Source organism: Artibeus jamaicensis, unplaced genomic scaffold, assembly GCF_021234435.1.
Source record: "Artibeus jamaicensis isolate MK-2021 breed Jamaican fruit bat unplaced genomic scaffold, CSHL_Jam_final contig_426, whole genome shotgun sequence".
Taxonomy (NCBI): domain Eukaryota; kingdom Metazoa; phylum Chordata; class Mammalia; order Chiroptera; family Phyllostomidae; genus Artibeus; species Artibeus jamaicensis.
The window spans coordinates 465,099-492,508 of record NW_026521826.1 but is presented as its reverse complement, the minus strand read 5'-3'; the positions used below and the strand labels follow the sequence as shown (position 1 = coordinate 492,508).

Below are 27,410 nucleotides of genomic sequence, written 5' to 3'. Positions count from 1 at the left end.
TACCACTAGAAAAGGACTTCAGATTTGAGAGGAGATTCTGGTTCATGGACTTGCAGTCAAATCCCCTCACTTTCTCTCTCTCTTCCTTCTCCCTTGCTATTATTACTTGGATTTAAGTTAGTTTTCATCCTATATTCTTCTCTAAACAGCTACAAGTACACTTCTTTTATTTAAGTTTAGATTATTTGATAGGAAGACTGGTTGAGAGGAAGAAACCCCATAATTAGCTTCCTTGCTATGACTGCAAAGACAAGGCAAAGTTAGTTAAAGTCTTTCCCTTTTTATGTCTTTTTCACATAACAGGGTTGGTATGTAAAATGTATTCTCAAAGTATCTGGATATGGCTTTTAAAGAAAAAGAGTAATACATGTCACTTTCGTGACACCTTCTACTGCTGATTTGGCTCTGGTAGAACAAAATAGGCTTTTCGGTCTTCAAAACACTGCAAGTGCACTTGGCAATAGAGAGAGGTCAAATATACTTTCACGGTCATAATTTAACTTGCTTTAGAGACCATGGTTCAATATTAATATAACTCACTAACTGAAATAGATAATGAGTTTAATACCTAACTACCACCTGAGCTAAAAACAGACCATCTTCATGGTATCAGCTCCCCACTGTTTTAGAATCCACCAGTGATAAATAAATAAAAATCCACCAGAGATAAATAAAATAAAACATGCTAGTTTTAGTCATCATTGTACTCCTAGAGAAAAACAACAAATTCAACAACAAATTCAAGGCTTTTCTAGAAAGTCTTCTCAATCTGAACCAGAAAGATATATAATATACACCAGGCATGAATGGCAAATTTGGAGCCCACAGGCTGTCTTAACCCAAAGTAAGCAGGGAGCAATAACAATCAGTTTTTCAGAACAAAGAGGCAATGGCAGCATTATGAATGGCTCAATATTATTATCTGTTAGCCAAGGAGTTGAGGGCAAGACCCAGAGTCATGGAACCTCCTAGGTAGAAACAGGCAATGCTACTCCTTGCCCTACTTTCATTACTCTAAAAAATCATTTTAACCAGAAATGTTCCTATGAAATAGGGTTTTCAGTTAACTAACATTTGCATAGTGCTTTATCTTTCAAAGTAGGAATTATAATCCCCTACATAAAGACTCCTTTGTCTCCCCAAGTCAACTCCTCAGTCTCCCAGAGTGAGAGGGAAGGAGGCCCCAAACCCAGAGCAAACTCTGCCCACCGTGACCCTATTGTTGCAGCTCCAGATTATTCAGTAGCCTCTCAAATTTAAGTCAGCAAATGCCTGAAGTTTCCCAAAGGGGTTACTAGTGTCAGAGAAGCTACTGATTAACAAGGATTTGATCTCACATAATTAATAGAACTCCAGGAAGCATTTAAGTGATTGCTGTTTCATTATCAAACAGAAAGCAAGGATTTCTCATGCACATTTTTCTTTGTACTTTATTCCTTCAAAGGTCTCTATCATATGCCTAAATTACAGTGTTGATGTTGTAGAAAACCAAGTGGGTTTCCTGAGGCTCCTTAAACTATCTCAGATCAAGAAGAAGAAGCTACCAAGGGCAGAGATTAGAAACCAGGAGCGTTTACAGAGTCAGCACAATGAGTCTTGGGCTTTCCTTTATAGGTGGGTTCAAGTGAGAGCTCCGCATAGCTCTTGAAAGTTGAATCTGCTGTTTATTGTTTAGGCAGCCCTCAACAGAAAACCTCCTCTAACACCCTCCCCTTTCCCATTTGTATCTGACAATGAATTCTCGCCTGGCATGCAGCCAACTGCTGTGTTCAAGGTTTTCTTTTCTTTTTGCAGGGGCGAGGGTGGGGGTTGGTGCAGGGAAGTAATGTGCTGGGCTGGGGGCAGGGGCAGGGAAGAGGAGGGGGGTCAATTTTGCCCTGTTTCTATGGATCTCATCCCACTTGCACATCTTTGATATTCCGTTGGCTTGGGAGACCCCAGGAGACAGTGATGGTAAAGGAAGACCAGAGTGAGAGCTAATATCCATGCCATTCCTAGATAGATATCAGGAAGGCAATAAAATATTAGTGCTAGGAGCTGGGACATTTGCCACTAATGTCTACGAACAGCACTTCGCCTTGATAAATGTCCATAAACATAAATCAGGAGATACTGCTTTCAAGAGAGTAAAGATTAGACCCACATTCTGGATCTTGTCCAAGCTTTAATGTTTATAAAAGCAAGGGGGTAAGGAAGAGGGGGGGTATCATTTAAATGAGAAACAAAATTCTGACAGCAAAAAGCTCTTTAATAATATAATGCTTAACTTAAATTAAATGTGGTTAATTTGGGTTTCCCACAATGATTAACTTGTAGATATATCTATCAGAAGTTTCAATGAGTTAAACTTATAACTTAGAAGGGGAAAATTTTCAGATCAGATAAAAAGAACAAAAGAATTAATTAAATGAAAAACAGAAGGTTTGTGACTGTTTTCTGGGGGAAAAAAGTAGTGTGTTTACAGATAATCAGGAAAGAAAAACAAAATGACTGTACTATTTTTGCTGGAAAGAACAGAAGGAATATTGTTTTGAGGGAACTGAAGTTCAGGATAGCAGAGATACTAGGAAGAGAGCAAATAATCACTCCGTACTCCATGAGATGACACCCCTTCGTGCCTCGTCAAGAAAGACCATTCGTGCCACAATGAAATCAATTTCTTTATCTCTTAATAATCACAGAATATTAGACCAACCAATATATGAGAAAGATAATGCCGAGAGATTTTTTTAGAACGTGATTTTTAAGAAACCATACAGAAGTAAGTTTGACGTTGATGTGCGTAAATTTCTGGACTTGATTATTTAAAAAGAGAATGTGCTAGCCAGCATTCCTAGCATTGGATGGGAACATGGAGGAAGTCTGCCGGAGAGGGCAGTGCCTGAGCTGGGCGGGAGGATGGTGCGGACGAGCCCTTAGACAGAGTCAGTAAGGAGAGAAGGCAGGAGGTACATGGTGAGTGTGGTCCAGGGCCTTGTGACTAAGGAAGAAGGGAGTGAGAGTTCACTATCTGAAAAAACCTCAGTTCAATCGCTGCCCTTGTTACGCACACATAGAGATACTGAATGCAGGTATTCCTACTCAGTCCACTGCCTGAGTACAGCAGTGGTTCACTGCTGTGGTGGGGTAGCCCTTGTTGATGTAAGGATGTCCAAACATATGAGGAATTTTTTATAACAATTTATTCGAGTCAAACCTGGATATTCTTGGAAGCAAGTCTCAACAGACTGAAGGAAAATGCTCACCAGAATAAATTTGCAGTTTCTCTTGTGCATTTGAGATTAAGCAGACAATGTAAGGACAATTATGTGACAGTGGGAGAAAGAAAAACAAGAACTGGATTACAGGATAGTTAAGATTATGCACTGTTTTGAAGGTAGTCAAGCTTTGGGGGATCTGAAAGGGGGCTCGTCAAAGGTGTGCTAACCTAGATGCACAGGAATAATGGACGGGGCTTGCCTAAGGCAAAGATAAGCCTTTTCCTAAAGAAGTGACCTGCCTGACGACCCACTGTGACCTGCCTGCCCAGTTAGGAATTTCGGATCGGACCACCCTGAGAGGTACTTTCCCTAGAACCCCATTTTGATCCGCACCCTCTTCTATTTAAAACTCCTAAAAGGTTGCCCCTTCGAACCCAGGCTCATCTCCCACCCTGCCATCCTTCCTCTCTGCCAGCCACAGTGACCTTCTTTCAGTTCCTCGAGGCCTCCAGAGAGAGGGTTCCCTTGTGGGCTGGGAGCTGAGGATGCACGGGTTTTCTTCCTCTATGTAAATCATTCTGTGTACTTTAAATCAGAGCCATGCATTTCACCACGGAGCTCCTGATTTTGTTGCTAATACAGATAGTTAATCTCAAATGCCTCTTAACTACAGGACTTCTTAGTCCTTCGAAACCACACACTAAAATATATTTTTTAAATACGCAGAAGTGATAGCTTTTAGCCAAAGCTTTAAGAGACTTTAAATGTCTCTGCTTAACCCTCTGGGGGCTTTTGACCTCAGCCGTGAGGACACGCCTCAGGCTGCTGTTGCTCCTCAGGCCCCAGCGGAGGAAGGAGATGTGCACATCAAACCTAAGCTGCAGCAGAGTCCCTGTGACCAATCCACAGACCCAGGAGTATGAAAGATAAATGCTGTCTGTTTAAAAAAGAAAAAAAAACACAGTTACCTGTAACTCCCTACTGTGTTTATGCACGTGGCTCCGTTCTGGCAGCTGAAGGGTGTTCCTGAGTAAACTTCACATTCATTAACATCCACTGAGCACAGAGGACCCTGCGTTCATATAAGGAACAGAGTGAGTGCCACAGCTTACAGAGGCATCTGGGGCCCACGTTCAAGTGCGGTGTTTGAGGACCTGCTATTTGGACAGTAAAGTCCTCAGTCAAGCCCAATATAATAATACTAACACAGATATTAATCTCTGGTTATCCTTCCTCTGGAACTCAGACTTTGCCTAACAGAGCCAAAGAGCTCTTTATAAAAATGTACCAGTCACACAAGGAGAATCCTATACAAACTAATTCTCACTTCACCATGGTGCTATGCTAGGAATACTCACTTAACAATTTTATTTTAATGTGCATATCAGGAACATTTTCACCATTAATAGAGAAGAGCAAGAAAACATACTTGGCTATGTCAGATTGTTGCGTACATTTGATACTAGGTAATTTAAATTAATGTTAGCTGAAATAGCATGCTCTCCATGTGGTTATCCGCTCAGCTGAACCCCTCCTTCAAATGGCTTGGCATTTAGTGGGCTCCATATTCTTTCTTGCCATTGTTTGGATTTTGACATACACAGTGTAATTCATTCTGACTCCGAAGACCACAGAATCCTAGAAACTTTGGATGGAAAACTAAACACATCTGAGTGATTCCAAGGAAACCATAGGGGCTGACTCATCATCATTTTTAACCAAAGACCAAGCGACTCACCTTCCACTGTGAAGGGCAGATACAAAAAAAGGAATCGTGAAGGTTGAGGCAGGTCCCACCGTTCTGGCAGGGATTGCTGCTGCAAACCCTCTTGTCAACTGTCTGAAACAAAGACAGGGCAGGGCGGTCAGCGAGGCCGTCAGGCCTGCACAGGGAGCCGTTCATGGCATTTCCGTGCAGGCATGTGTGCAAAACGCATTTTTCTGCAGCCGCTCAGGGCCCTCCTTCAGGTATTCAACCAGTGATTTCAGTTCTTCTACAGATGGATCCTCTTGTGAAGAGGAAAGTGTTTCATAGAGGTCCTACTCATAGTCCCTCTCTGTGTACATGCATTTAACTGTGCACAGGATAAAGCAGGAGGCGAGAGGATTCTCATTCTATTCTCCAGAAAAGCACTGTTCACCAGAGAAACAAGTGTTGGTGGACAAGTGTGAAGTTTTCAGGTGTGAGAATAAGAATGGCCATTCCTATTGTGCTAAGAAAATAAAACGGAAATTCCGGTTCTTTTGCCGTTACTGGTATCTTTGGTACCCCCAGATAAGCATTTGAAATATGATCATCTTTTGCTGTCATCCCTTCACCGAGGGCTAAGATGACTGAACTCTTTTCATCCAAGTCCCTTTGTTCAAAATGTGACCAGTTTAGACACACCCTCCCCTCTCAGGCTCACGTGACTACTCTCAGACAGGTTCACAGACAGACTGTCTTTGTCACACCTGGGGAACAGGTCAGCTGCCGGTTCCAATCTTGTAAGATTTCTGATGGTTTGGGGGACAAAGAAACTATCTTTAGAGAGGACAAGTGATTAGGCAAGGATAGGTGTTCTATCATTTCTACCTAATTATAGTCTAATTCTGTGTTTTAAAAATTAAAATAGGAGCAAATTATTTATGGCATTTAAAAAAAATATTCAGCAGCTCACAAAGAACACGAAGTCTGTTCTTTTCATTTGACAGGAGACAGGGAGCCAGAGGATCGCCGCCTGCATGTCTCAGCACCATTTACTGCATTTCTCTCCACTTTTGTCACAAGTCAGGTGACTGTACATGTGAGGGTCTCTTTCTGGACTATGCTTCTTCCATTATTCTATTTGTCTCTTTGTGCCAGTACCACAATTGGTCCTATTCATCAAAAGACATTACTAAGAATGCTAACCACAATCTCATTAAAAGTTTTGTTGGTGTACAAAAGCAGTCCTGTCTGGGGAACAGAAACACAAAAGCCTTCGGGCCGGATGGGAAATGCAATCAGTAAGTGGTCAGGAGGAAGACAATGGGCAACAGCGGAGATGGTAGTGCAAGAGAGCACTGGCCTTGTCCCCAGGGATAAAGGCACCTACATTCAAATATCATTAAAAATTCTTCCTGGGGGATGGCCAGAGGGGCAGTCGGAGCTAATTTCGATCATGGCCTCTAGTCCTTGACGTTTGGTGCGAAGAAAGAAGCACTCTAAGAGACTAAAAACTCTAGTGCCATGTCTTACTCCATAGGAGTGGTTGTTTGTCCATTTTCATTCATTCAATTACTCCCTTAAGAGGTCAAGGCTAAGCGTGTAGTTTACTATCAAAGTCGGCAAAAGGAATACATGAATTGTTTGCCAAATTTAAAACACCAAAGTAGAAGACAACATTTGAAGTATAATCAAAACAGATCAAGAACATTAGGGCAGAAATTGTGAACCTGGTATCTCCTGATTTTTGTTTAAATTTTAAAATATAAATGGGACATTCTGTTTGTTTCTTTAGGTAGAAGGTTATGGCTTCTATTAAACTCTTAAAAGTGCCAACTACTTACAAAAGGGGGAAAAGCCTGGAATTACAAGGACTAGTTCATAAGCATGTAGTAAAGTAATGGAAGGTATACTCTAGAAATTGCTCAAATTTAATTAACAGCAAATGCACTTTAAGGACATTTGAAATATTTTGTATTATACCCCGGATTTCTGAATTTAGTGTTATAGAGGGACACGACCTTTCAGAACTTGGCCCCGGGTCCCAGAATCAGCAGGTAGCTGATCACGAGCCAACCGGGCGCAGCGCACATAAGCCTGCCATCACGCCTTTAACAGGTGTCATGTACGGGGAAGGACACATGGACTGCTGAACTCAGAGTCAGAAGCCCTCACAGGCCCACACGCCTCACAAGCCCAGTGACCTTGGTATGGTCACTTCGTCTCTCTGAGACACAGGTTCCTCGTCTGTATCCTGGGGAGCATGAACTATGATAAGAATTAAATTTTAGGAAAAATAAAAGTCCTCCATGTTAATCATTTATCCTCCTTAAGATAATGCTAGGTCCATCCATGATTCTAGTGTATTTTAAGCAACAGAAATTAGATATGTAGTAGTTATGGACTTACCTGCTGTAAGCTTTGAAATTTCCTCTGAAGATCTACAAACTAGAAATTGGGAGAAAAGAGCATCCGTTAACTGCTTCAAAGTCATTTTATATAAAATGGTATCCCCTTGACGTAATTCCCTAAACTGTTGGGTTTATCTGTCTTTAAAGACGGACTTTATCTCTTTCTTTTTTTATTGCCATGACCCCTCATTTCTCTCCCCGCCAAGCTTCCCTTCGTTCCTACTTTCTCTCATCACACAGGTTCTTTAAAGGCATCTTTTAAAAAGAACTACAACCACTGATAAGTTGATTCATTGTTTTTCTGCACACAGGACCTATGGGAACTTGTATAAATGGTAGAGATTCACCCACTTCTCCAATACGAAGGTTCTTATCAGAACATGATCAAGGCTACTTATGCAACAAGTCCCAGCCACAGCATTTCCAATATTCTGCCCTTCACCACATCCACAGCCTCTATTAGAGGTGTGTCATATAACCAAAAAGTCCATAATTATAATGTTAAATTTCTACAGAGGACACAATGCTTGCATATATCTTGCAGAATGGTTACTTATGAAGTTGAATTAAGGAGAACCCATTTGCTCTAATGGTATAGACGTAAGACTTACCTTAGAATTAAGCTGATCAATTTGACTAGAAATATTTTGAGGCAGACCAATTGTACTCCTTTTTAAATCTGTAATATCATCTTTGTTTTTCTGGATCTAATTTTAAAAGGAAGATGGAAAAGGAAAAAAAGAGGAGGAAGAAGAGATTGTTGGTGAAAATTTTATGTATTTGTTATAGGAGTAAAACTCTGAAATGAGTAGTATTTTATTTTAAGCACTGAGATCTTGCCTATTATTATAAAAACCCAAACAATGCCATGCATAATAAACATCAGGCTAAAATAGCCAGGGCATAATTCCATTTACCTTTTTCAGCAACAATTCATGAAGGTATTTTCCATTTGCATATTTTCCCCATAATAACAGTTTAGAGTGCTTGTTAAAAGCCTGGCTTGGAAGCAGATAGTTGAGGTTTTAGATCTTGGCTCAGCTATTTTTTCTGTGCTCGTGGGCAGGTGACAGAACTGCTACAGGGTTCCTTTTCGTCCCCTATGAATGGGGTCATAATCGAGCCAACCTCACGGGCCAGCTGTGAGGGTTATATGAGACAATGCACGTAAGTCCTGGTCACAGTGGATAGCCCACAGGAAGCCTAAAACAATGCCAGCTTCTACGCTGCGACGGATACACCAGCACGATGTAGCAGTGAACACTAAAAATTCCGTAAGGCAGGAAAGCAATTGGCTAATTCTGCTCTGTGGTAGAAGTGAACTGGTCACTTCTCCTCCTTTCTCTGGTCCCTCTCCTTCCTCCCAGTGCTACCCTCTGCGCCTTCTCTGTATGAGAGTACATCAGCCTGCACATTACTAGCATTACTCTCTTTACCCGTCATTAACCCAAGGGCACTGTTCTTTACACAGACTTGTGTTCCCTCCAATGCTGTTCTCTGTGCTAAAGATTCCAAATTAATATAGAATTGCTCAATTATATGGCCATATATGGATATACAAAATTACTTCAATATATCTCCAATGTATTACCTGATGTAAACATTCACCAAGGTCTTCATCATTTAATTTAATTTTCCCCAGGGATCCAGTTTTAAATTCAATGTTTTGAGCGGACCCAGTAAGAAACACTAAATTTCCTCTCTCTGTAACCATTCGAGGCCTATATAATTCAAACCAGAAAATGCATCAGTAATTAGCACATATAACTTTCAAATCCAAAAAATGAAGTCTCTCACTGCATAACTATAAATGGCATATACCTCCACTTTGTAGTCAACTCAAGCAAATTTTCCCTGTTCATCTGTCATTTCTTTCTCTGCAAATTTCCTAAAGATATGTCCTAGTAATTGCACACTTGTCTTATTTGCAAAATGATAAAGAAATTATTTGTGGATAAGACAATAAGTCCATACATCAACCCAAATGTTGTTCCCTATTTGTTTTTAATACCATTATTTCCCTCAAGATTAATTTACACCTTTGCTTTGTGAAAATTGATGAGGAACTACCCTAGCCTATCAGCAGAAATAATCATGTGTGTCTACTTACTGTTGGAGATCAGTGTTCCTTTTCTGTCTCTGCAACTCAAGTCTTTCATCTCCACCATTTGATTCTGCAATTGTCAATAAAATAACCACGCTGCAGAGAAAAGGTGAGGACATGGTCCTCACCAACCCTCACAGGTTGTCAGGTAAGAGAGAGGCTCTCCAACCAACTGAGAGTGCGAGTTCAGAGAAGGTAAACCAGGCACATGTACTTTGACCTGTGGAATGTCCTGCACTTTTTCAGCCCTTTCTTCTTTGCCCTAGAAGCCTGTTATTTTTTCTTCCTGAGAGATGTAAATGATCTTAGATCTTCCTTACTCTTCAACTTTTAAGTGATGTACAACTTAATCATTATCTGTTTGACCTTTGAAATGGTAACAAGCTGCTTTGGAAACACCCACTAAAACACTCCTTGCTTAAGATGTAACACACCATTCAACAAATGGTGCTGAAAAAAGTTTTGCATGATATCCACAGGCAAAAGAATGAAGTTCTTAACACTACATCATGCATAAAAATTAACTCAAAATGAATCAAGTGCCTAAGAGCCAAAACTATACCACTCTTAGAAGAAAACATAGGGAAAAAGCTTCATGACATGGGATTTGGTAATGACTTCTTAGATATGACGCCAGAAGCACAGATGACAACAAAAAGGTACACTGGACCACTTCAAAGTGAAAAACTTGTGTCACCATCAACAGATTGTACGGGCAACTCAGAGAATGGGAAAAGGTATTTGCAAATCACATATGTGATACAAGGTTAATATTCAGAATATATAGAGAACTCCTGTAATTGAACAAAAACAACAACAAGATACGAATAACCTAATTAAGAAATTGAAAAAGGAAAGACAGTTGTCCAATAGAGATATACTAATGGCCAAAAAAAAACCCCAGCCAGATGAAAAGATGCTCAACATCATTCATCATTAGGGAAATTCAAATCAAAATCACAATGAGATACCACTCCAGACCTATTACAATAGCCACAGTCAAAAATAAAACAAAACAGAAAAGAACAGGATGTTGGTGAGTGTTGGTGAGGATGTAAAAAGAAATTGAACCCTTGCGCACTATTGATGGGAATGAAAAATGGTACAGCCACTATAACACAGTATGGCAGCTCCTCAAAAAATTAAACACAGAGTTATTGCATAGTCCAGCAATCTCTGGACATAAACACAAAAGAATTGAAAACAGAGACTCAAAGACATCTTTCCCATCATGTTCATAGCAGCATTATTCACAATAGTGAAAAGGTAGAAGCAACCCAAGTGTCCATTGACAGATATGAGTGGATAAATAAAATGTGTTATGTACATACACAATGCAATATTATCCAGCCTTAAAAAGGAAGGAAATTCTGAAACATGCTGTAACCTGGTTGATATTCTGCTAAGTAAAATAAGCCAGAAATCTGGGTTCTGGCTAAGATGGAGGCATAGACAGAAATGCTTCTCCTACTCACACAACCAAAGGAGGGGTAACAACCAATTTAAAAACAAAGAACAACCAGAACTGCCAGGAAATCAGACTGCCTGGAAGCCCAACAACCAAGGAATTAAAGAAACATTCATCCAGACTGGTATGAGGGGTGGAGATGGGCAGCTAGGGCAGACAGGGCCTGTAGCAAGGCAAGGGGCCAGACCATGTGGGCAATCCCACATTTGTGCAGATAAGCCAGGAGGAACTATGAGGGAATAAGACAGACCATGACACCCAGGTTTTCAGGGTGGGAAACTAAAGACTCAAAACCACTGGCTGTAAAAAATCTGTGGGAGTTGCCACAACAGGGTAAACTCCCACTCTCACAGAAGAGTCTGTTAGAGAGGCCCACAGAGTCCTAAAACACACATAAACCCACCTACCTGCGAATCAGCACCTGAAAGAGCACAATCTGCTTGTAGGAAGGGAGGAAGGTGAGAGAAGTCGGATGAGAGCCAAGCAAGCGCCGTTGTTCCCTCTCAGACTCCTCCCCCACAGACAGTGCCACAACATAACAAGAAGGGTTGCCCTGCCCTAGTGATACCTAAGGCTCCACCCCTCACCACGTAACAGGTGCACGGAGTCACAGGTGCACTGAGTCAAACAAATAGGGCCCAGATGGAAGAACAGTTCAAAGCTCTAAAAATAGAACTAAACAGTGAGGACACAACCAACCTATCAGATGCACAGTTCAAAACACTGGTAATCAGGATGCTCACAGAATTGATTGAACTCAGTCACAAAATGAAGGAAGAAATGAAGGCTACACAGGTGAAATAAAGGGAAATATACAGGGAACCAGCAATGAAGAGAAGGAAACTGGGACTCAAATCAATCATTTGGAACAAAAGGAAGAAATAAACTTCCAACTGGAACAGAATGCAGAAACAAGAATTCAAAAAATGAGGAGAGGCTTTGGAACCTCTTGGACAACTTTAAATATTCCAACATCCGAATCATAGGGGTGCAAGAAGCAGAAGAGGAACAGCAAGAAATTGAAAACTTATCTGAAAACATAACGAAGGAGAACTTCCCCAATCTGGAAATAGAATTTCAGAAGTACAGGAAGCTCAGAGAGTCCCAAAGAAATTAGACCTAAGGAGGAACACACCAAGACACATCATAATTAAATTACCCAAGATTAAAGATAAGGGGAGAATCTTAAAAGCAGCAAGACAAAAGGAGACAGTTACCTACAAAGGAGTTCCTATAAGACTGTCAGTGGATTTCTCCAAAGAAACCTTACAGGAAAGAAGGGGCTGTAAGGAAATATTCTAAATCATGAAAGGCAAGGACCTACACCCAAGATGACTCTATCCTGAAAAGCTATCATTTAGAATGGAAGTGCATCCAAAGTGCTTCCCAGATAAAGTAAAGTTAAAGGAGTTCATCATCACCAAGCCCTTATTATATGAAATGTTAAATGATTTATCTAAGAAAAAAGATGAAAAACTATGAATAGTAAAATGGTAACAAACTCATAACTATTGACAACTGAACCTAAAAAACAAACAAAAAACAAAAATTAAGCAAACTAGAACAGGAACAGACTCACAGAAATGGAGATCACAGTAGAGGGGTTACCAGTGTGGGGGGAGAATGAGGGGAAAAGGTTCAGAGAATAAGAAGTATAATAAGTAGGCACAAAACAGACAGGGGAAGGTTAAGAATAGTATAGGAAATGGAGAAGCCAAAGAACTTATATGTACAACCCATGGACATGAACTAAGGGGGGCAGGAAATGCTGGAGGGTGGGGGGGATGCAGGGCAGAGGGCAATATATGAGAGAAAAATTGGGACAACGATAATAGCATAATCAATAAAATATACTTAAAAAAGAAAAGAGGTTAATTGTAACAAAAATCAGCCAGACAACAAGGAAAAATACTCTACAATTCTGCTTAAAGAGCCTAAGGTCATCAAAGTCATTGAGACAGAAGGTGGGATGGTGGTGTCTGGCTGGGGGGATGGGCAGTGGGGTGTTAGTGCTTAATAGGAACAGGATTTCACTTTGGAAAACTGAAAACAAGTTCTAGAGTTGAAGAGTAATAATGGCTGCACAACAATGTGAATCTATGTAATGCCACCAAATTAAAAATGATTAAAATTTATAATTTCATGTTATGTATATTTTATAATTTTTTAAAAACTGAAACTAGAATTAAAAGATGGGATGGGAATTGGTTACTCTCTTAAGAAATAAAATGAAATAAATAAAATTTACTCTCCCATGTTTTTTGCATGTAGAGCCATTGGTTTTACAAATTTAGAAAAACGGTCTGAAAATCTTTGAGGTGCTATGTAACATTTTAGATAGTATCTACACAATACCCCCCTACCAAGGAGGTGCAATTTAATACTATGGACAAGTGTAACACTGTTTTACACCTCTTCTATTCGCCTCAACAAAAAAAGGGGGGAAAATAGCTGGCAAGTTGTTCCTTATGTGAGGTGATACTGGGGTCAAATGAGTTTTTTGTTATTTTGTTGTTTTAAGAAATGGGCGTAATAACAATAAATGGTATTTCAAGTTGAATACATTTCTTTTATATTAGACAAAGTTTTGTTTAAACCAGGGGTGTCAAACTCATTATCACCAAGGGCCACATCAGCCTCCCAGTTGCCTTCAAAGGGCCTAAATACTTTTAGGACTGTATAGATTTTAGGATTGAAATTCCCTTCGGCCCTCTGAAGAAAACCGTGAGGCTGATGCGGCCCCTGGTGAAAATGAGTTTGACACCACTGGTCTAAAGTCTTAACAACTTGGGTTAGGAGTGGTGGGAGAGCTTAACATCAGGAACTGTTGGTCAACTTTAGGATAAAATAGAATCAGTAAGAATCTTTCAACAAAGGGCAATTCTAACTCCCTGAGCTCAGAACGTAACTATGTTCAGGATTATATTTTTTTAAAGATTCCTGCACCTAGCAAATCTTTTTAGTGAAATAGAAAGGGTCACTGGCAGGATCTCCATAAGAACTTCTTTTACCGGATTTTCCTGTTTTGTTTTATAATATATGTATTATAAAACAAAAAGTAGGTAATTTCTCTGCTCCCAATCTGGACATACAATTCTCCCATCCAAGTACTAACCAGGCCCGACCCTGCTTAGCTTCCGAGATCAGAAGAGATCGGGTGCGTTCAGGGTGGTATGGCCATAGACTGGACATACAATTCTCAATTGCTGATATGTGAGAAAGAAAGGAAAGAAATATTCTTTCAGTATCTGACTGACTTCTGGTGCAGAACCTGGCTGTTTTCCTGCAGCTCACCTCCTCAAGCCTGGCAGAGATCAGGGGACAAGGCAGACCACCTGCAGAGGAGGACACGGAGACAGCAATATAAACCAGTTACTGTGTCTGCGGCGTTATCACTCATTCTGTTTACCTGCCCTATTTGGAATTTCTCTGGCAAACAAATTCAAATAGCTTTAGAAGCCATGACCTTCAGATTTAGAAGGTGAATAATCTCCCTTCTCCCCTCCCTCAAGGTAAACATTCTAGAGGCCTGAAATCTTGTCCTTCATTAATGACAAATGCCCCTGTCTCCTCCCCAATCCAGAATGCATTCCACAAATATTCTGTCTGTGCCCTTTAGGTATTAGCCATGCTACAAAATGACAGAAGTGCAAAGCGGAATCCATGGCAGATTTTTCCCACTGAAGTCATGTCTAGGGAAGATCCTATGGTTGAAGGGTTAAGAACTCGGGCTCTGAAGTTCATTCATCTGGGTTCAAAATCACTTCCCTCACTTCCCGAACACTAACCCTGTTTCTCCACCAGCAGGGAGGTTACAGTAGCACTGAAGGTGTATGAAATATGAAGTGTTTGGCACAGTTGGTCTCTCTGGTGCATAATGCATACACTAAATGTAAACTTATTATCATGTAAATAAATATAATAGTACCTCTCCTTCCTATTTCAACACACAGGTTTAGTTCCTTAAAGCAAAAAATTATAAAATTCACAGTTGACTTTACAATCTTGGGTACAAGGGAAATCAGGGGTGCCTCATCTCTCATAGAAAAGATTCCAGAATAGAGATAAATACTAGGGACTTTGAATGAGGAAGACGAGAACTGACTTGCAGGTAGGTACGCAAGGCAAAGGCAAACTGATGTCTGACAACCAGGCAAGGTGGCTCCAGGAAGCAAGGAAGAACTCCATGTGGGTGGGTGGAGAGCAAGATCAGGTTTAAATCCAAGAGTCGTCAAGAGCAGCCAACCCAAAGGGAATGGTCTCTTCCTTAAAGCGAAACTGAGAAAACAGCCACAGGGAGGGTTTGCTCTGAAGCTGCTGGGTTCCCGGGGGGAGGAGGGGAGGGGGCGGGGATCCGAGTGTGAGTATACACCTAAGAAAACCCTCACACACCTTTTTTGCATTGATTAAAATAAAATGATTAATTCGGAACACTAACATTGTCAGTGACGTTTACACATCTTATGTTTATAGTGGGGTCTGTTGTATTCTTGGTTTCTACCCACCAGACTTTCCTGTCTTTTGTATCTTCAACAAGGTGCTCGGAAATGTATCTTGCTTTGTCGCGGGTGTTACACGTGCTGTGTGGAAGTAGGGTTGTGCCCGTTTCTCCATTTGTAGGTTCAGTGTATTGCTCATCAGTAACTCATGACCGATTGACTTCTGTTCCCAACCCTGCCTCCTGGTCTTACCTTCCTGCTTCTTCACCCAGCTCTACAGCTCTTCTTACAGAAGTCTCAGCTGCCCTCCCTTCCTCCTTCCCGCCATACAAAACCAGCAGAATTCGATTATAAAACCAGAATGATCTTCTTTCTTCTTCCTTTAACTTCTCCGAGACCACTTTGCACAACCTTTGCTCCTTCTGTGCCATAGATTTCACCTCCTTTTTCTCATCTGAGTTCCCAATCTTTTTAATAACCCCCAGAACAACAAACAAATGATATTGACAAATAACTCACAATTCACTACTAAAAATTCTGTGGTCATCAAAAATATGCATGAAAGTAAGTCCCAATATGCCAGAATGTCACATGACGGAAATTGCTGGTTAAGAAGGGATTATTGAAACCAGAAAAATGTTAAGAACAAAAAAAACCAGGAAAACAATAGAGAACAGAATTAACTCTGCCTGGGAAGGGCAATGCAGGCTTCCCAGGAGACCAGCTGAGACTTAGAGAATGAAGAGTAGTTCTCCAGGCAAAGTAGTGGGGTCCAAAGTTTCAGACAGGAAAAATGGCACATCCAAAGCTCTCCAGTTACAAAATAGCTCAGCATGGTTACAGCAATGTGTGTGTCTGTAGGAGATTAAATGTTTCACATGGATAGGAAGTCAGAGCAAGAAGGACCATGAAATGACATTTCAATGGGCTCTGATTTTATCTTAAAGTAATGGAGAATTATGAGAATATTTTAGGCAGTAGATTAACAAGATCATATTAGCATTTTACAAGCATCCCCATGGGCCAGATCTCACACCCAGAGTCAGTGAGGAGGTTGGAGGACAGTTTAGGAGATGTGACCTGAGGAGGCCGCAGCCCACACAGGGACCGAGAGGGTAGAAGATGGTGGGAGATATACTAGAGACCGGATCTACCAAAGAAATATTTGAGCAATTAAGGAAGGGGGCACGTTGAGGCTCGGGTTTCTTGCTTAAAGAATTGTAACAATAGGAGTTTTGAGTATAAGAAAATAATTAGGGTAAGGAGATTTTGGAGAAAAGATTGTGAGTTCAGGTGCGATTGCAGTTACATGAGAAACATCCACCACCCCTTGCTGCCTCCAGCCTCACTCCATGCACACAGCTCAGGCATCTCAGGAGCCTGTCAGAAGTGCAAATCACAAGTTCAACCTCAGACCTACTACTGAGTCCTAATCCGGGTTTTGCAGACATCCTCCCTCCTGCCCCAGAGGCTGATGGCACCTCCCTCAGGAGAGCCACGTGGTCCCTCCCTCACTGCAGCTGCCTTTCTGCTTCTCTGCTTTTCTTAGACTCATCTTCTGAGTTTTCATAATGTTTTTCTTTTTTCTACCTCTTTATCTCCTTTTGTTCTACTTTCTGAGAAATTCTTTGTATTTGTCTTTTATATTTTATGTCAATTTAAATTTATTTTATATTGATTTTTAAAACTTTCCTATCTTACTTTTAATTACAAAACTCTTCTTGTTTCATGATTGTAACATTTTCCCTTATTACTCTAAAAATATTATAGTTGCTTTTTGAAGTTTTCTGCAGTTTACATCATAGTCTTTGATTTCTCCAAGTTCTTTTTCTCCTCTTGGCTCATTTAGGTCTTTCTATTCCTTGTTGGAGGTTTTCCTCAGGTGTCTATCGATCCCATGTGTTCCTCTGAATTTAGGAGTAAGACACCCAAGACTGAATGACGAGCTCTGTGTGCACATGATGTCCATAACTAGTAGCCTTTATCGTGAGGTGACTGAATGACAAGCAGGGAATTTCACTGGGGAATCCCAAGTGTCAATATTTGAAGACATATTTCCTGTAGGGACATTCATTTTGTTCAGAAAAAAAAATTCTTCAGTTTTCTACCTGGATGTGGAAAGTTTACTAGAAATTTTATTGCTTTGTGTGTAGACTCTACTTAGTCCTTTGTTCTTCCTCTGTTCTCCAGTTTCTCAGAGAGTACCTCAATACTACATCAGTATTCCCAGTTTGGATGTTTTATTCCTGCTAGATTCATCCACATTACGTTGTTTCAGAGTATTTGTAAGCATTTGTTGCAGACATATGATGTCCACAACGATAAGGGAAATTCAAAAGAAATAAAGGCCACAACCTCCTCTGGTTTGCAAGAAAGGCATCTGTACAAATCTAGAGGGCTGTAAAAAAGCAACATTATAAAGATGGGTGTGACAGTGGTAGACAGTATATACCAATACATTGTTTAGAAAACAGCATGTACCAAACAAAAATTAAATTCTAAACTCAGTCTGGGCAGACTACCAGCAGAGTGGCTCTGTAAGTCCAGGAGGTCATTTCAGAGAAAGGTGATTGAGTGAAGGTGGAGGCGTTGATTATGGGCGTTAAGTGGCAGGTTAAAGAATTTTTATTTAATCTTTTTGATTCAGTAGGGGCTGCCCACATGTCCTGAGTGACATAATCCTTTTGTGGTATTTCTGGTAGGCCAGCTGGATGTGGGGGGCGGGGTCAGCGAGGCAGCCCTGAGAGGAGGAGGGAAGGGCAAAGCGGAGAGTTGCTTTGGAGGAAGAGTGCCCAGACCCGCCCGCCTGTATCCCCGCCCACACCTCCTTTCAGAGCTTCAGTCTGGCTTCGGTGCTTTCTTTACTCCCTTTGCACTTTCACATCAGTTTAAAACATTAACTGTAGAATTAAACTGCATTTTTAGTCACTAATAAAAACATTTGTGGATATAATACTCTTTTAACCTTTATAACACTTAACTCATTCTCTGTTTTGGGGCCATGACATTGTTTAAACAGCACATTTACATATGCCAGTTTTGTGATTCTCTATAAAACTCCTGGGCAATAAAATATTGCTCCAGTTTTCTACTCATTTTCCATGACACATTACATAATTACGGAAATTCATATAAGTTTAAGACTATTAATTTGCTCATTTCGTGGGACATGCATTACCTCCGGGGACATCGCCAAATTCACTACTGCGATGACTCGATCTGTTTGAACACAGGGTGGTCTTGACTCAGGGAACAAACTCTGGGCATTTGTTCCCGGTGCTCATTACTGCAATGATTGTAATTATCCTCGAGTAGAATGAAAAGAAGTATGTGTTAATCATTACCATTTGGATAATTCGGGTTTGGCAGAGATTTTCCTGAGAAGGGAGATAGTTACACATTATCGAGAGTTTGGAGAACTTTTCTGCTTCTATTTCCAGATTTTTTTTGAAATAAAATAATAAACAAAGAGAATATCATTAAAAAATTCACATCCAGAGCAAGAAATGCAGAAGGGGATAAGGACCACAGGTGTGCTACTGGCACAGGTCACACACACACACACACACACACACACACACACACACACACACACACACAGGAAATCTACGTATTTACTCAAGTTCTAGAAAACATCAACCATGGACTGGGAAACCTCGTGGCACTGTGAGGCAGAGACTGGGGAAGGACAGGGCACCGGGCCCAGGAACCATGGTGGCTGGGGTTAGTTAGTGGCTCCAGCCCCTGAGGAGATGAAGGGCTTGCCCCACCTCCAACAGCGCTAGTCACCGGGACTTCAGCCCCTCCGCGGGATTCACTCAAGCCCGGGGTTATTATGGCTAAGTGCTCCCCACATCCCTATCCCCACCATCCAAAAAGGAACAAAATAAGTTCCCTACCTGGTGACTCCTAAAATTCCCTGAACAAGGCAGTATAGGGGAAGTTGTATTCACCATTCAGACTGTAATGAAAGGAAAAGGCCAGATCACACTAACACTTCAACGTGAGAGACTATAGAACTGTAGGTGGTATATAAACAATTGCAACTTCTACGGAATTGGGTTTTTTGAAAAGAGGAAAATGAATTGTTATAACAATGTATTGTGTTTAATGAGAGGAAGAGACCAGGTGGGGCAGGTGGATTGGCACCGAGGGGAAGGAAGAAAGAAGAGTTGAAGGATACTTGGCATGCTGTGGAGCTCTGCCTCCTGTGCTTTTAATTGGAAAGATACGAACGGGAGCAGTGCAGAGGCATCTCCGGCTGGTGGGGGAGGCTTTGCTTCAGTGACGTGATTTATGGTGGGAGGAGTTTTAACAAGGCGGATGCCTAACAAAGGGCCGTCACTCCCAGGGGCTTTGTAAACTGAAGTGCCACACAGATCTGCGGAAAGAGTTAAGGGATTGTCATCAAGGGCAGGAAGAAGATGAGATGACCTCACCTCTCGGCTTTTCAGTCCATTATGCTAAGACCCATAAAACCCAAAGCCTTTGCCCCTTGTAACTTTTCTTTTATAGTGGCGCGGGCTATGTTTATTACAGAAGCACTGCTAAGTTAGGCTGTGTCAACAATTCTTAGGCTATGTTTAGAGCACACACAAACAATCGCCTAGGAGTTATGCACAATTCTATTATTAAATATTTTTTCCTGTAACACCTAATGTGCAATTCTCGTTTAGGTTGACTGGCAGAGTCCAACAAGTCATAAAAGACTGTAATGATTCTGCTATAATTCTCAGCATAGTCATATTCAAATCAGGTCAACTGGACAATTATATATTAGATGCCCAGAATTTGCCATCATCTGAGAGAGGTGCTGAAAAGACAGAACTGGGCGAGATACAGTCTCCTGTCGTCCTGGAGGAAGACAGTGTGGGAAGGAGACTGTGTTACAATCCACAGAACGCAAATGGAACAGTGACTGGAAAGCTAGTTCACAAGGATCAGAGTCTATGGAGGATACTTGGAGTACAGTATCCTCCAAGTAGTCAATGTGCAAGTATTGCAAGTATATACTTTGCAAGTATTCAATTTGCAAAGTATAAACAGGAAAACTTAGAAGTCATTTACCCTCATTTAACCAGTACCTATTATTTTACTCCAATCTATTTTCCAATGAATAGTTGAACAGAGTTATAGGATATACACGCATAAAATCGTGTCCCTTCCTTTGTTCTTTATTTCACATGAGCCTAATTCAATGTCACTACCTGGTCTCCCTAACAATAAGTGTAAAAAGTTGTATAAGGTTTTATGCACATAGAGAGAAAGACACACACACAGTCAGAGACAAGAGATACAATTCATTTTACCATAAAGTTCAATCTACTTAAGGTTACAATGGGATTTTTTGAAGTATATTCACAGTTGTACCACCATCACCATGATTTAATTCTAGAACATTTTCATCACCCCCCAAAGAAATCCTGTACCATTCTTAACCCCCCTTTCCTCTTTCCTCAAAGTCACTAACATATACCTTGCCTATTCTGGACATTGCGTATAAAGTATAATTACGCCTGTTCTTTTGTGTCTGGCTTCTTTTGCTTAGCATGCTGCTTTCAGGTTTGTCCGCTGCCGCAGGTATCAGTACTTCACTCCTTTTGAGAATGAATCCATTGTACGATGTACACATTTTACTTACATATTTGTCATCGATAAACATAACAGCCATTTCCACTTTTGGGCCATTAAGAATAATGCTGCTGTGAACATTCATTTACAAATTTATGTATATACATATGTTTTCTATGCTCTTCAGTATGTACCCCTAAAGCCCAGTGCAAGTGCTATCCTGGAATTGTTTTTAAAATCATGTGTGTCAAAGCTGAGTAAACTTGCCTATTCCTGTGTGTATGGAGGGAGCAGCAGTAGCAAATCATGTAGTTCTCGGGAGAGAGCGCTCCCGAGTGTTTACTCCCGAGTTGCAGGCACTGTTTAAACTCCACAGCGCGAGGGCCTCGAGGCAGCTACTGTATCAACCTGAGCGTGACCATACACACTCACCGTCACTGGGAAAGCAGCACTGAAATGGCCCACTCAGCTTGTAGCTGCTACACTAGGAACATCACATCCCACCAGGTATTTTCAATCATTTGGGAGTTTGTGTGTGTGAAATGTAACTGGATTTGGGTAAGGAACTAGCTAAGTGAGCTAAGTAACTATTTCAATAAAAATGATGTTCATGCTAGGTTAAATTCAGAAGGCTAAAATGTGTAAAATGTCTACATGTCTAGCCAAGCACACAAATCTGATTGCAAACATACAGGTGTATATCAAGATTTTTTAAATGACTTTTTCTGTTTTCCTAAAACCAACCATGGTTCAGTGGGAAAGGCCTTCTTGCAAAGGCAACTTTCTTAACAGAAATAGAGGAGAAAGAAGGTGAAGATGATCTTGGCCAATGGGGTTTGAACTTGGGACATGGGCACAGAAACTGTACCATAAAGAAAAATATTAAAGGTCGTCATGGGTGGAACCAATTTTATAATGGAGGACAATTAGATTTGTTTTCAAATATACTAAATTTGATGTGACAGGAAGATATTCAAGCTAAAAATGTCCTAGCGTGAAAATTCTAGGATGAGAGTGGGAGGCGGGGATAGGCAGGGAGGCAGGGGGTGGTGGGCGGAAAGTGGAGCCAACTGTACTTGGACAACAATAAAAAAAGAAAGTTCTACAATAGGGCTTAGGAAACATATCAGATCGGGAATCATCTGAGCATCTTGGGTGACAAAATAAATGCTGTAGGAAAGAGAGAGATCTCTGAGAAAAGTGTTTGGACCATGGGGGGAGGACCCCTCCCGAGGACTGAGTTTCTGAAACAGAATTCAACACAAACCTCTGCAGTCCTCTCTCTCTCTCCATCTTTATACTCTTTAGATTATGATCTCATCTGATTACAGGGCAGACTTGGCTAAATAAACATGTTCCCTGTTTACACTCGTATAATTTAAATCTGCCTGGATATGAATAAAGATGCGAACAGAATAAAATACCGAGCAAGTGCTTGAAGGAGACAAGGAAACCACAGTGTGTACTGCCGAGACACGAGGACACCGGGGGGCTATACAGGAGAGCTCTCTGGGAAAATTAACTTCCTGTCTTCTAGTTTTTGTGAAAGTTTGTGTCTAGAGTCAAATCTGTACGAAAATTAGGATTTCAAAAGCTTTAAGAATCAAATAATGGTGTGCTTGAGGGGGAGTTGTGAATGTCAGATGTAGTTGAAAGTAAGACTCAGAACCTGCATTTACCCATGGTCAGTATAAGCCAATGTATTTGAGAATTTGGGGAGTAAGAAGCCAAAAAAGTGATTTGCATGTGCTCATATTTATTGGAAAAATAAATTTAAAAAATAAATTCACAAATCAAAACAAAAATAATAATATAGTTCTGAGGCCATGGCTTCATGAAGATTTTTGAAGAGCACAAGTATCTTCATGTGAAATGTTCTTAGAAGTCCTAAAGAGAGAAATGGAGGCAGAGAGGCTAGGGGAAAAACTTTAAATTCTCATTTTAGGGCATGTTTTTAATTGTTTTTAGAGAGAAAGAGGGGAAGAGGCTTGGGAAAGAGAGACAGAGAGTGAGAATCACCTGTGTGAGAGACACTGATCGACCGCCTCCTGTGCACACCCCAGCTGGGCATCCCAACCCCACGCCACGCATGTGCCCTGACCGGGAACCAACCCGCGCCCTCTCAGTGTATGGGACGACAGTCCAACCAACTAAACCGCACTGGCCAGGGTGGGAAGGAAGTCTTTTAAAAACTAAAGTTTTAGAAGCATAATTTTTTAAGTTAAAATTTTAGAAACATGGTGAAGGAATGACAGGAGAGGGGAAAATGTGCAGGCAGGCTCACTGGTATAAACTGAAGTTGAAGAACAAGTTTAGCATTCTTACTGCCTTCTAATAAAATGAAATACTATAGGCATTACTAGATATCTTGGTGAGTGTGATAAACAGAGAAAGAAGAGGCTGGATTGGAGGTGGATCAAAGAATGCATGTTAAGAAGTTGACACCATGGCTGTATGCAGCACGCTTCAACAGAAGCCGAAAGACATGGAGTTCTAGTACAGGCAGGTTCAAAGGCTCTCTTGGAAAGTTACATAATGAGTTCAATCACAGGCTATGAAAAAACTGCTGAGACCGTATGACCCTCACTCAATTTCAAAGTCCAAAGTTGTAAGTAAGCTTTCAATGGGTAGCTGAAAATAGTCACAGTTCCAAGCTGGATACCAAATTATGAAAAGTTAACCTTCTTTTCAATAAAATAATCAACTCAGGGAAACACACTTTAACTACTTCTTTTTATAGGTTTAAAATTAGGTCCTTGGGAGCCTTATTTGGGAAACTCTGGACTCTAAATTTCAGTTCTGAAAAACAGCTATCAAAAGGAAAAGCGCGACTGGGGCTCCTTTACTTTGGGAGCAGACACGACAGCAAGCCTGCGGGCCGGGCCCCTCAGTGCGTGCTGGAGGTTGACCACACAGTAGTTCCTTCCTTTTAAAAAAATAATTTACTGGGATGACATTAGTTAATAAAATTATGTAGATTTCAGGTGTACAATTCTATGGTACGTGATCTGTGTACCATCCAAAGCCAAGTTTCCTCCTCTCACCGTTTACCCCCATTTTACCCTTTACCACCTCCCCCCACACCCTTCTCTCTGGTACCACCATAAGGTTCTGTGACTGGGGTGTTTGTTGTTTGTTTTTGCTTAATCCCTTCACCTTCTTCACCCAGCCCAATGCCCCTCCCCTCTGACAGTGGTCAGTCTGTTCTCTTTTCCACTCGGCATTGCCATAGCCAGAATTAAACCCTTCCCATCTGTCCTCAGCTTCATTTCTCTACCCCCAGAAGCCTCTAATTTATTAACTTCGGACTTGAAGTAGGTTGAAATTGGAAGAGAGACTGTGATTTTTGTTAAGGGAGCCTATGTACTACCCTTGGTGTTTTTTTTTTTTTAAGTGCTGGGTAGTCCCTCAAACTTTCACTATTTTCAACTACTTGTTTTTTTTTAAAGGCTCTACCTTGTGATGGGGAGCGAGTTGGCTGGTGGTTAGATATGTTTTCTCACTCTCTAAGGCATGGGGCCATGTCCACTGTGCAGAACTGAATTATTAGCCAGAACACAATGTTCAGGGTCCTCCGAAGGGGGTCAGCTGATCCCTCCAGGTGACTCCCACCCTCCTGTCTGTCATGTGGCTCTCTTGCCTGCCACTAAGCATTCAGGTATACATGTTGAATTCCTATGTTGTACACCTGAAATTAATATAATATTGTATGTCAACTCTACTTTAATTAAAAACAATAACATAACACCATAATGCCATAATGGACAAGGGCAGAAACTATAACAAGAAAGAGGAAGTTTCAACTGTAGCTAAGTCAGAAAATGTAAGGACTGAAAGCCTCAGGCACACAGAGATCCCTGACCATAACAATAAATGCTCTGTTGGTAGTTTGACCAAGGCCAAAGTTACAGTGCAGCAGTGGAAGCGTTAGCAGAGAGATGTCTAAGTGGGGATAAGTTGTGGATAACCTGTCTAAGAGATCTGGCTATCAGTGGGAAGAGATCAAAGAATACAGGATATAGGATCTAGCAGCTTTCTAACTGTGGTCACTGTTTTTAATACAGAAGAGACTGGAACATAGTAAATGCTAAAAAGGGTTGAAATGCTGAGTCTGAATATCTAAGAGGAGGAAGAAACAATAATGTAAGTTTCCTGAGGAGGTGAAAGTATACCGACCCAAAAGAAATAAAAAACATTTCGAGATACCCTTCCTAAAGGATTAGCAAGCTCTGGCTCTTGTATGATGACTACCCAATCGTCTCCTCAAAATCATTTTCTACTATGATTCACTTTGTTTGCACTATCCCATTTGATTATCTTTTATTCTTCATTATTTTGGGGTCTGAAAAACCTACTAAAATAGAAGGCAGGTTAATAAGTAAAGTTGCTTGGCAAGCCAGTTAAAAGAACATAAGGGATGCAAAGAGGAGAATGAACAATCATGTTAGAAATGACACAGATTTAATTACATATAATTCTTTTTGAAAGAAGAGGCTATATTTTTTAAAATATTAAATAAATACATAAGAAATCCAAATATCAGAAATTTCCCTGCAAATTTTATGCATATTACCAATAAAATTCAATAAAATGTTATTGCTAGACATTCAATAAAATGACATTTCTAAATTATGCATGTATATATAAATTAAAGTGTGAGTTTTATATTTGCCATTGTATATTTTCAAGTATGAATTAAAGCCAAGAATCATTCTCTGCCCATGACTATACTGCAGCAGTTTAAAATAGCTCACAAAGCAACATTCCGTCTTCTAGTTTGGTACCATACGTCTCCGCAGAGCTTTCCTGTTTGTAGTTAGTGCCTGTAACTCAACACCCACTTTCTGTAACACTGCTCACTGGAGCACAGGACACTATCATTACAGCAAAATCACAAGAAAACTGTGAAATTTTTTATCAACAAAGATCTTTCAGAAATGAAGAGAACCTAGTAAAAGTATGCCAAAGTGATTTCAGATGGTTGTATACTGGAATTTATAAAATGGTAATCAGGTGTGTCTTTAAACACACACACACACACACATAAAATGTAGATGGTGAGAACGGATACATATAGGGGTGGGCAAAAGTTGATTTACAGCTGTTTGCAAGGAAAGATGTGCAGATCAAGCTTATTATAATAGCATTATTGATACAGGTATAAACTGTGTTCTGCGTACTCACACTGTACACCTACTTTTGCCCATACCTGTATATGCATTGACCTACAATTGCCCTTTATCCATATTTGTCTACGGGTTCTTCTGAAAAAAACTGGTGATGGGGAGTACTTGTTGTTTCTTTGTGGTAAAATGTACATGACATAAAATCTGCCACTTTAATGGTTTTAAGTGTGCACAGTTCAGTGGCATGAATCCCATTCCCACTGTTGTGCTGGGATCACTATCACCCATGTCCAGAACTTTCCCCCACACGGAACAGAAACTCCACAGCCATTAAACACTAGCTCCCGTTCCCAAGGACCCCATGTGCAAACCACGAGTCTACTTACTCTCTCCGTGGATTGGATCTTCTACATACTTCATTTTAGTGGAGTCATACAAAATGTGTCCTGTAGTGCACGACTTAGTCCACTGAGCATAATGTCTTCAGGGTTCATCCACATTGTAGCATATGTCAAAATTTCCTTTTTATGATTGAATTATATTCCACTGAAGGTTTACACTGTGCTTTGTTTATCCTTCACCTGCCGATGGACACACCGTTGTTCCCACTTTTTGGCTATGTGAATAACACCGCTATGAACATTGATGGACGGATATCTGTTCCAGTGCCCACTTTCGATCCTTCTGGGTACTACCCAGAAGTGGAACTGCTGGGTTATACAGTAGTTCTATATATTTTTAAAGAAATTGTCATCTATTTTCTACAGTTGCTGTGCCATTTTACATTCCCACCAGCAATGCACAGGGTTTCAATTTCTCCATATCAAATTATTTTTTAAAGGATAAAAATATGAATTAAAATTTGTGATACAATTTCTATTCATATTTCTGTTTATTTTCTCCTCCATCTGTCACTTGCTTTTACCGCTGAAATCAAAACCAAAGAATTTTTGATACAAGACTTAGTTTGACTAGAAATGGCAGATTCAACTACAAAAAGAAGCTGAGAAGAGAGACCAACACAAGCTCTGGTAACAGCGACTAATGGAAATATGCACAGATGAAGCAGGGACGAGTTCTGCCTTTTAGCGGAGGGAGAATGAAAGATAATGTGTACCCACATATTCTGTGGCTTCCTGATGGAGTGGTAATCAAGAATTTAAGATTATTTTTCTGACATTTTCATCAGACTATTATATAAGGTGAGTGATGATAATTTGGTTTAAAATACTATAAGCATTTAAATAAAATAAAGGAAAGTTTAAGGTATTGAAATTAAGTAAACCACTCAATATTTGAAACAGACTAGAATTAAAATCATTATTTCAGAATTAGGAATAATCATGTGACAAAAAAATGACGAGATTCATAAAGCAATTTCTTTAATTAACACAAAAGTATACA

The 27,410-nt window shown here is 40.4% G+C and overlaps 1 protein-coding gene across 1 annotated transcript in view; it reads right to left on the bottom strand.

The window, feature by feature from the left end:
* CUBN (cubilin) overlaps positions 1–9,673 on the bottom strand; it is a 263,178-nt gene extending 253,505 nt beyond the window's left edge. The window contains exons 1-6 of the mRNA XM_053665793.1: positions 9,409–9,673; positions 8,890–9,019; positions 7,910–8,005; positions 7,297–7,335; positions 4,939–5,040; positions 4,169–4,272 (exon numbers count right to left, since the gene is read on the bottom strand). Of these exons, the coding sequence (XP_053521768.1) occupies positions 4,169–4,272; positions 4,939–5,040; positions 7,297–7,335; positions 7,910–8,005; positions 8,890–9,019; positions 9,409–9,521 (584 nt within the window). The 5' untranslated portion in view covers positions 9,522–9,673. The remainder of the gene's footprint in view (positions 1–4,168; positions 4,273–4,938; positions 5,041–7,296; positions 7,336–7,909; positions 8,006–8,889; positions 9,020–9,408) is intronic.
* Between the last annotated feature and the right edge of the window lie 17,737 nt (positions 9,674–27,410).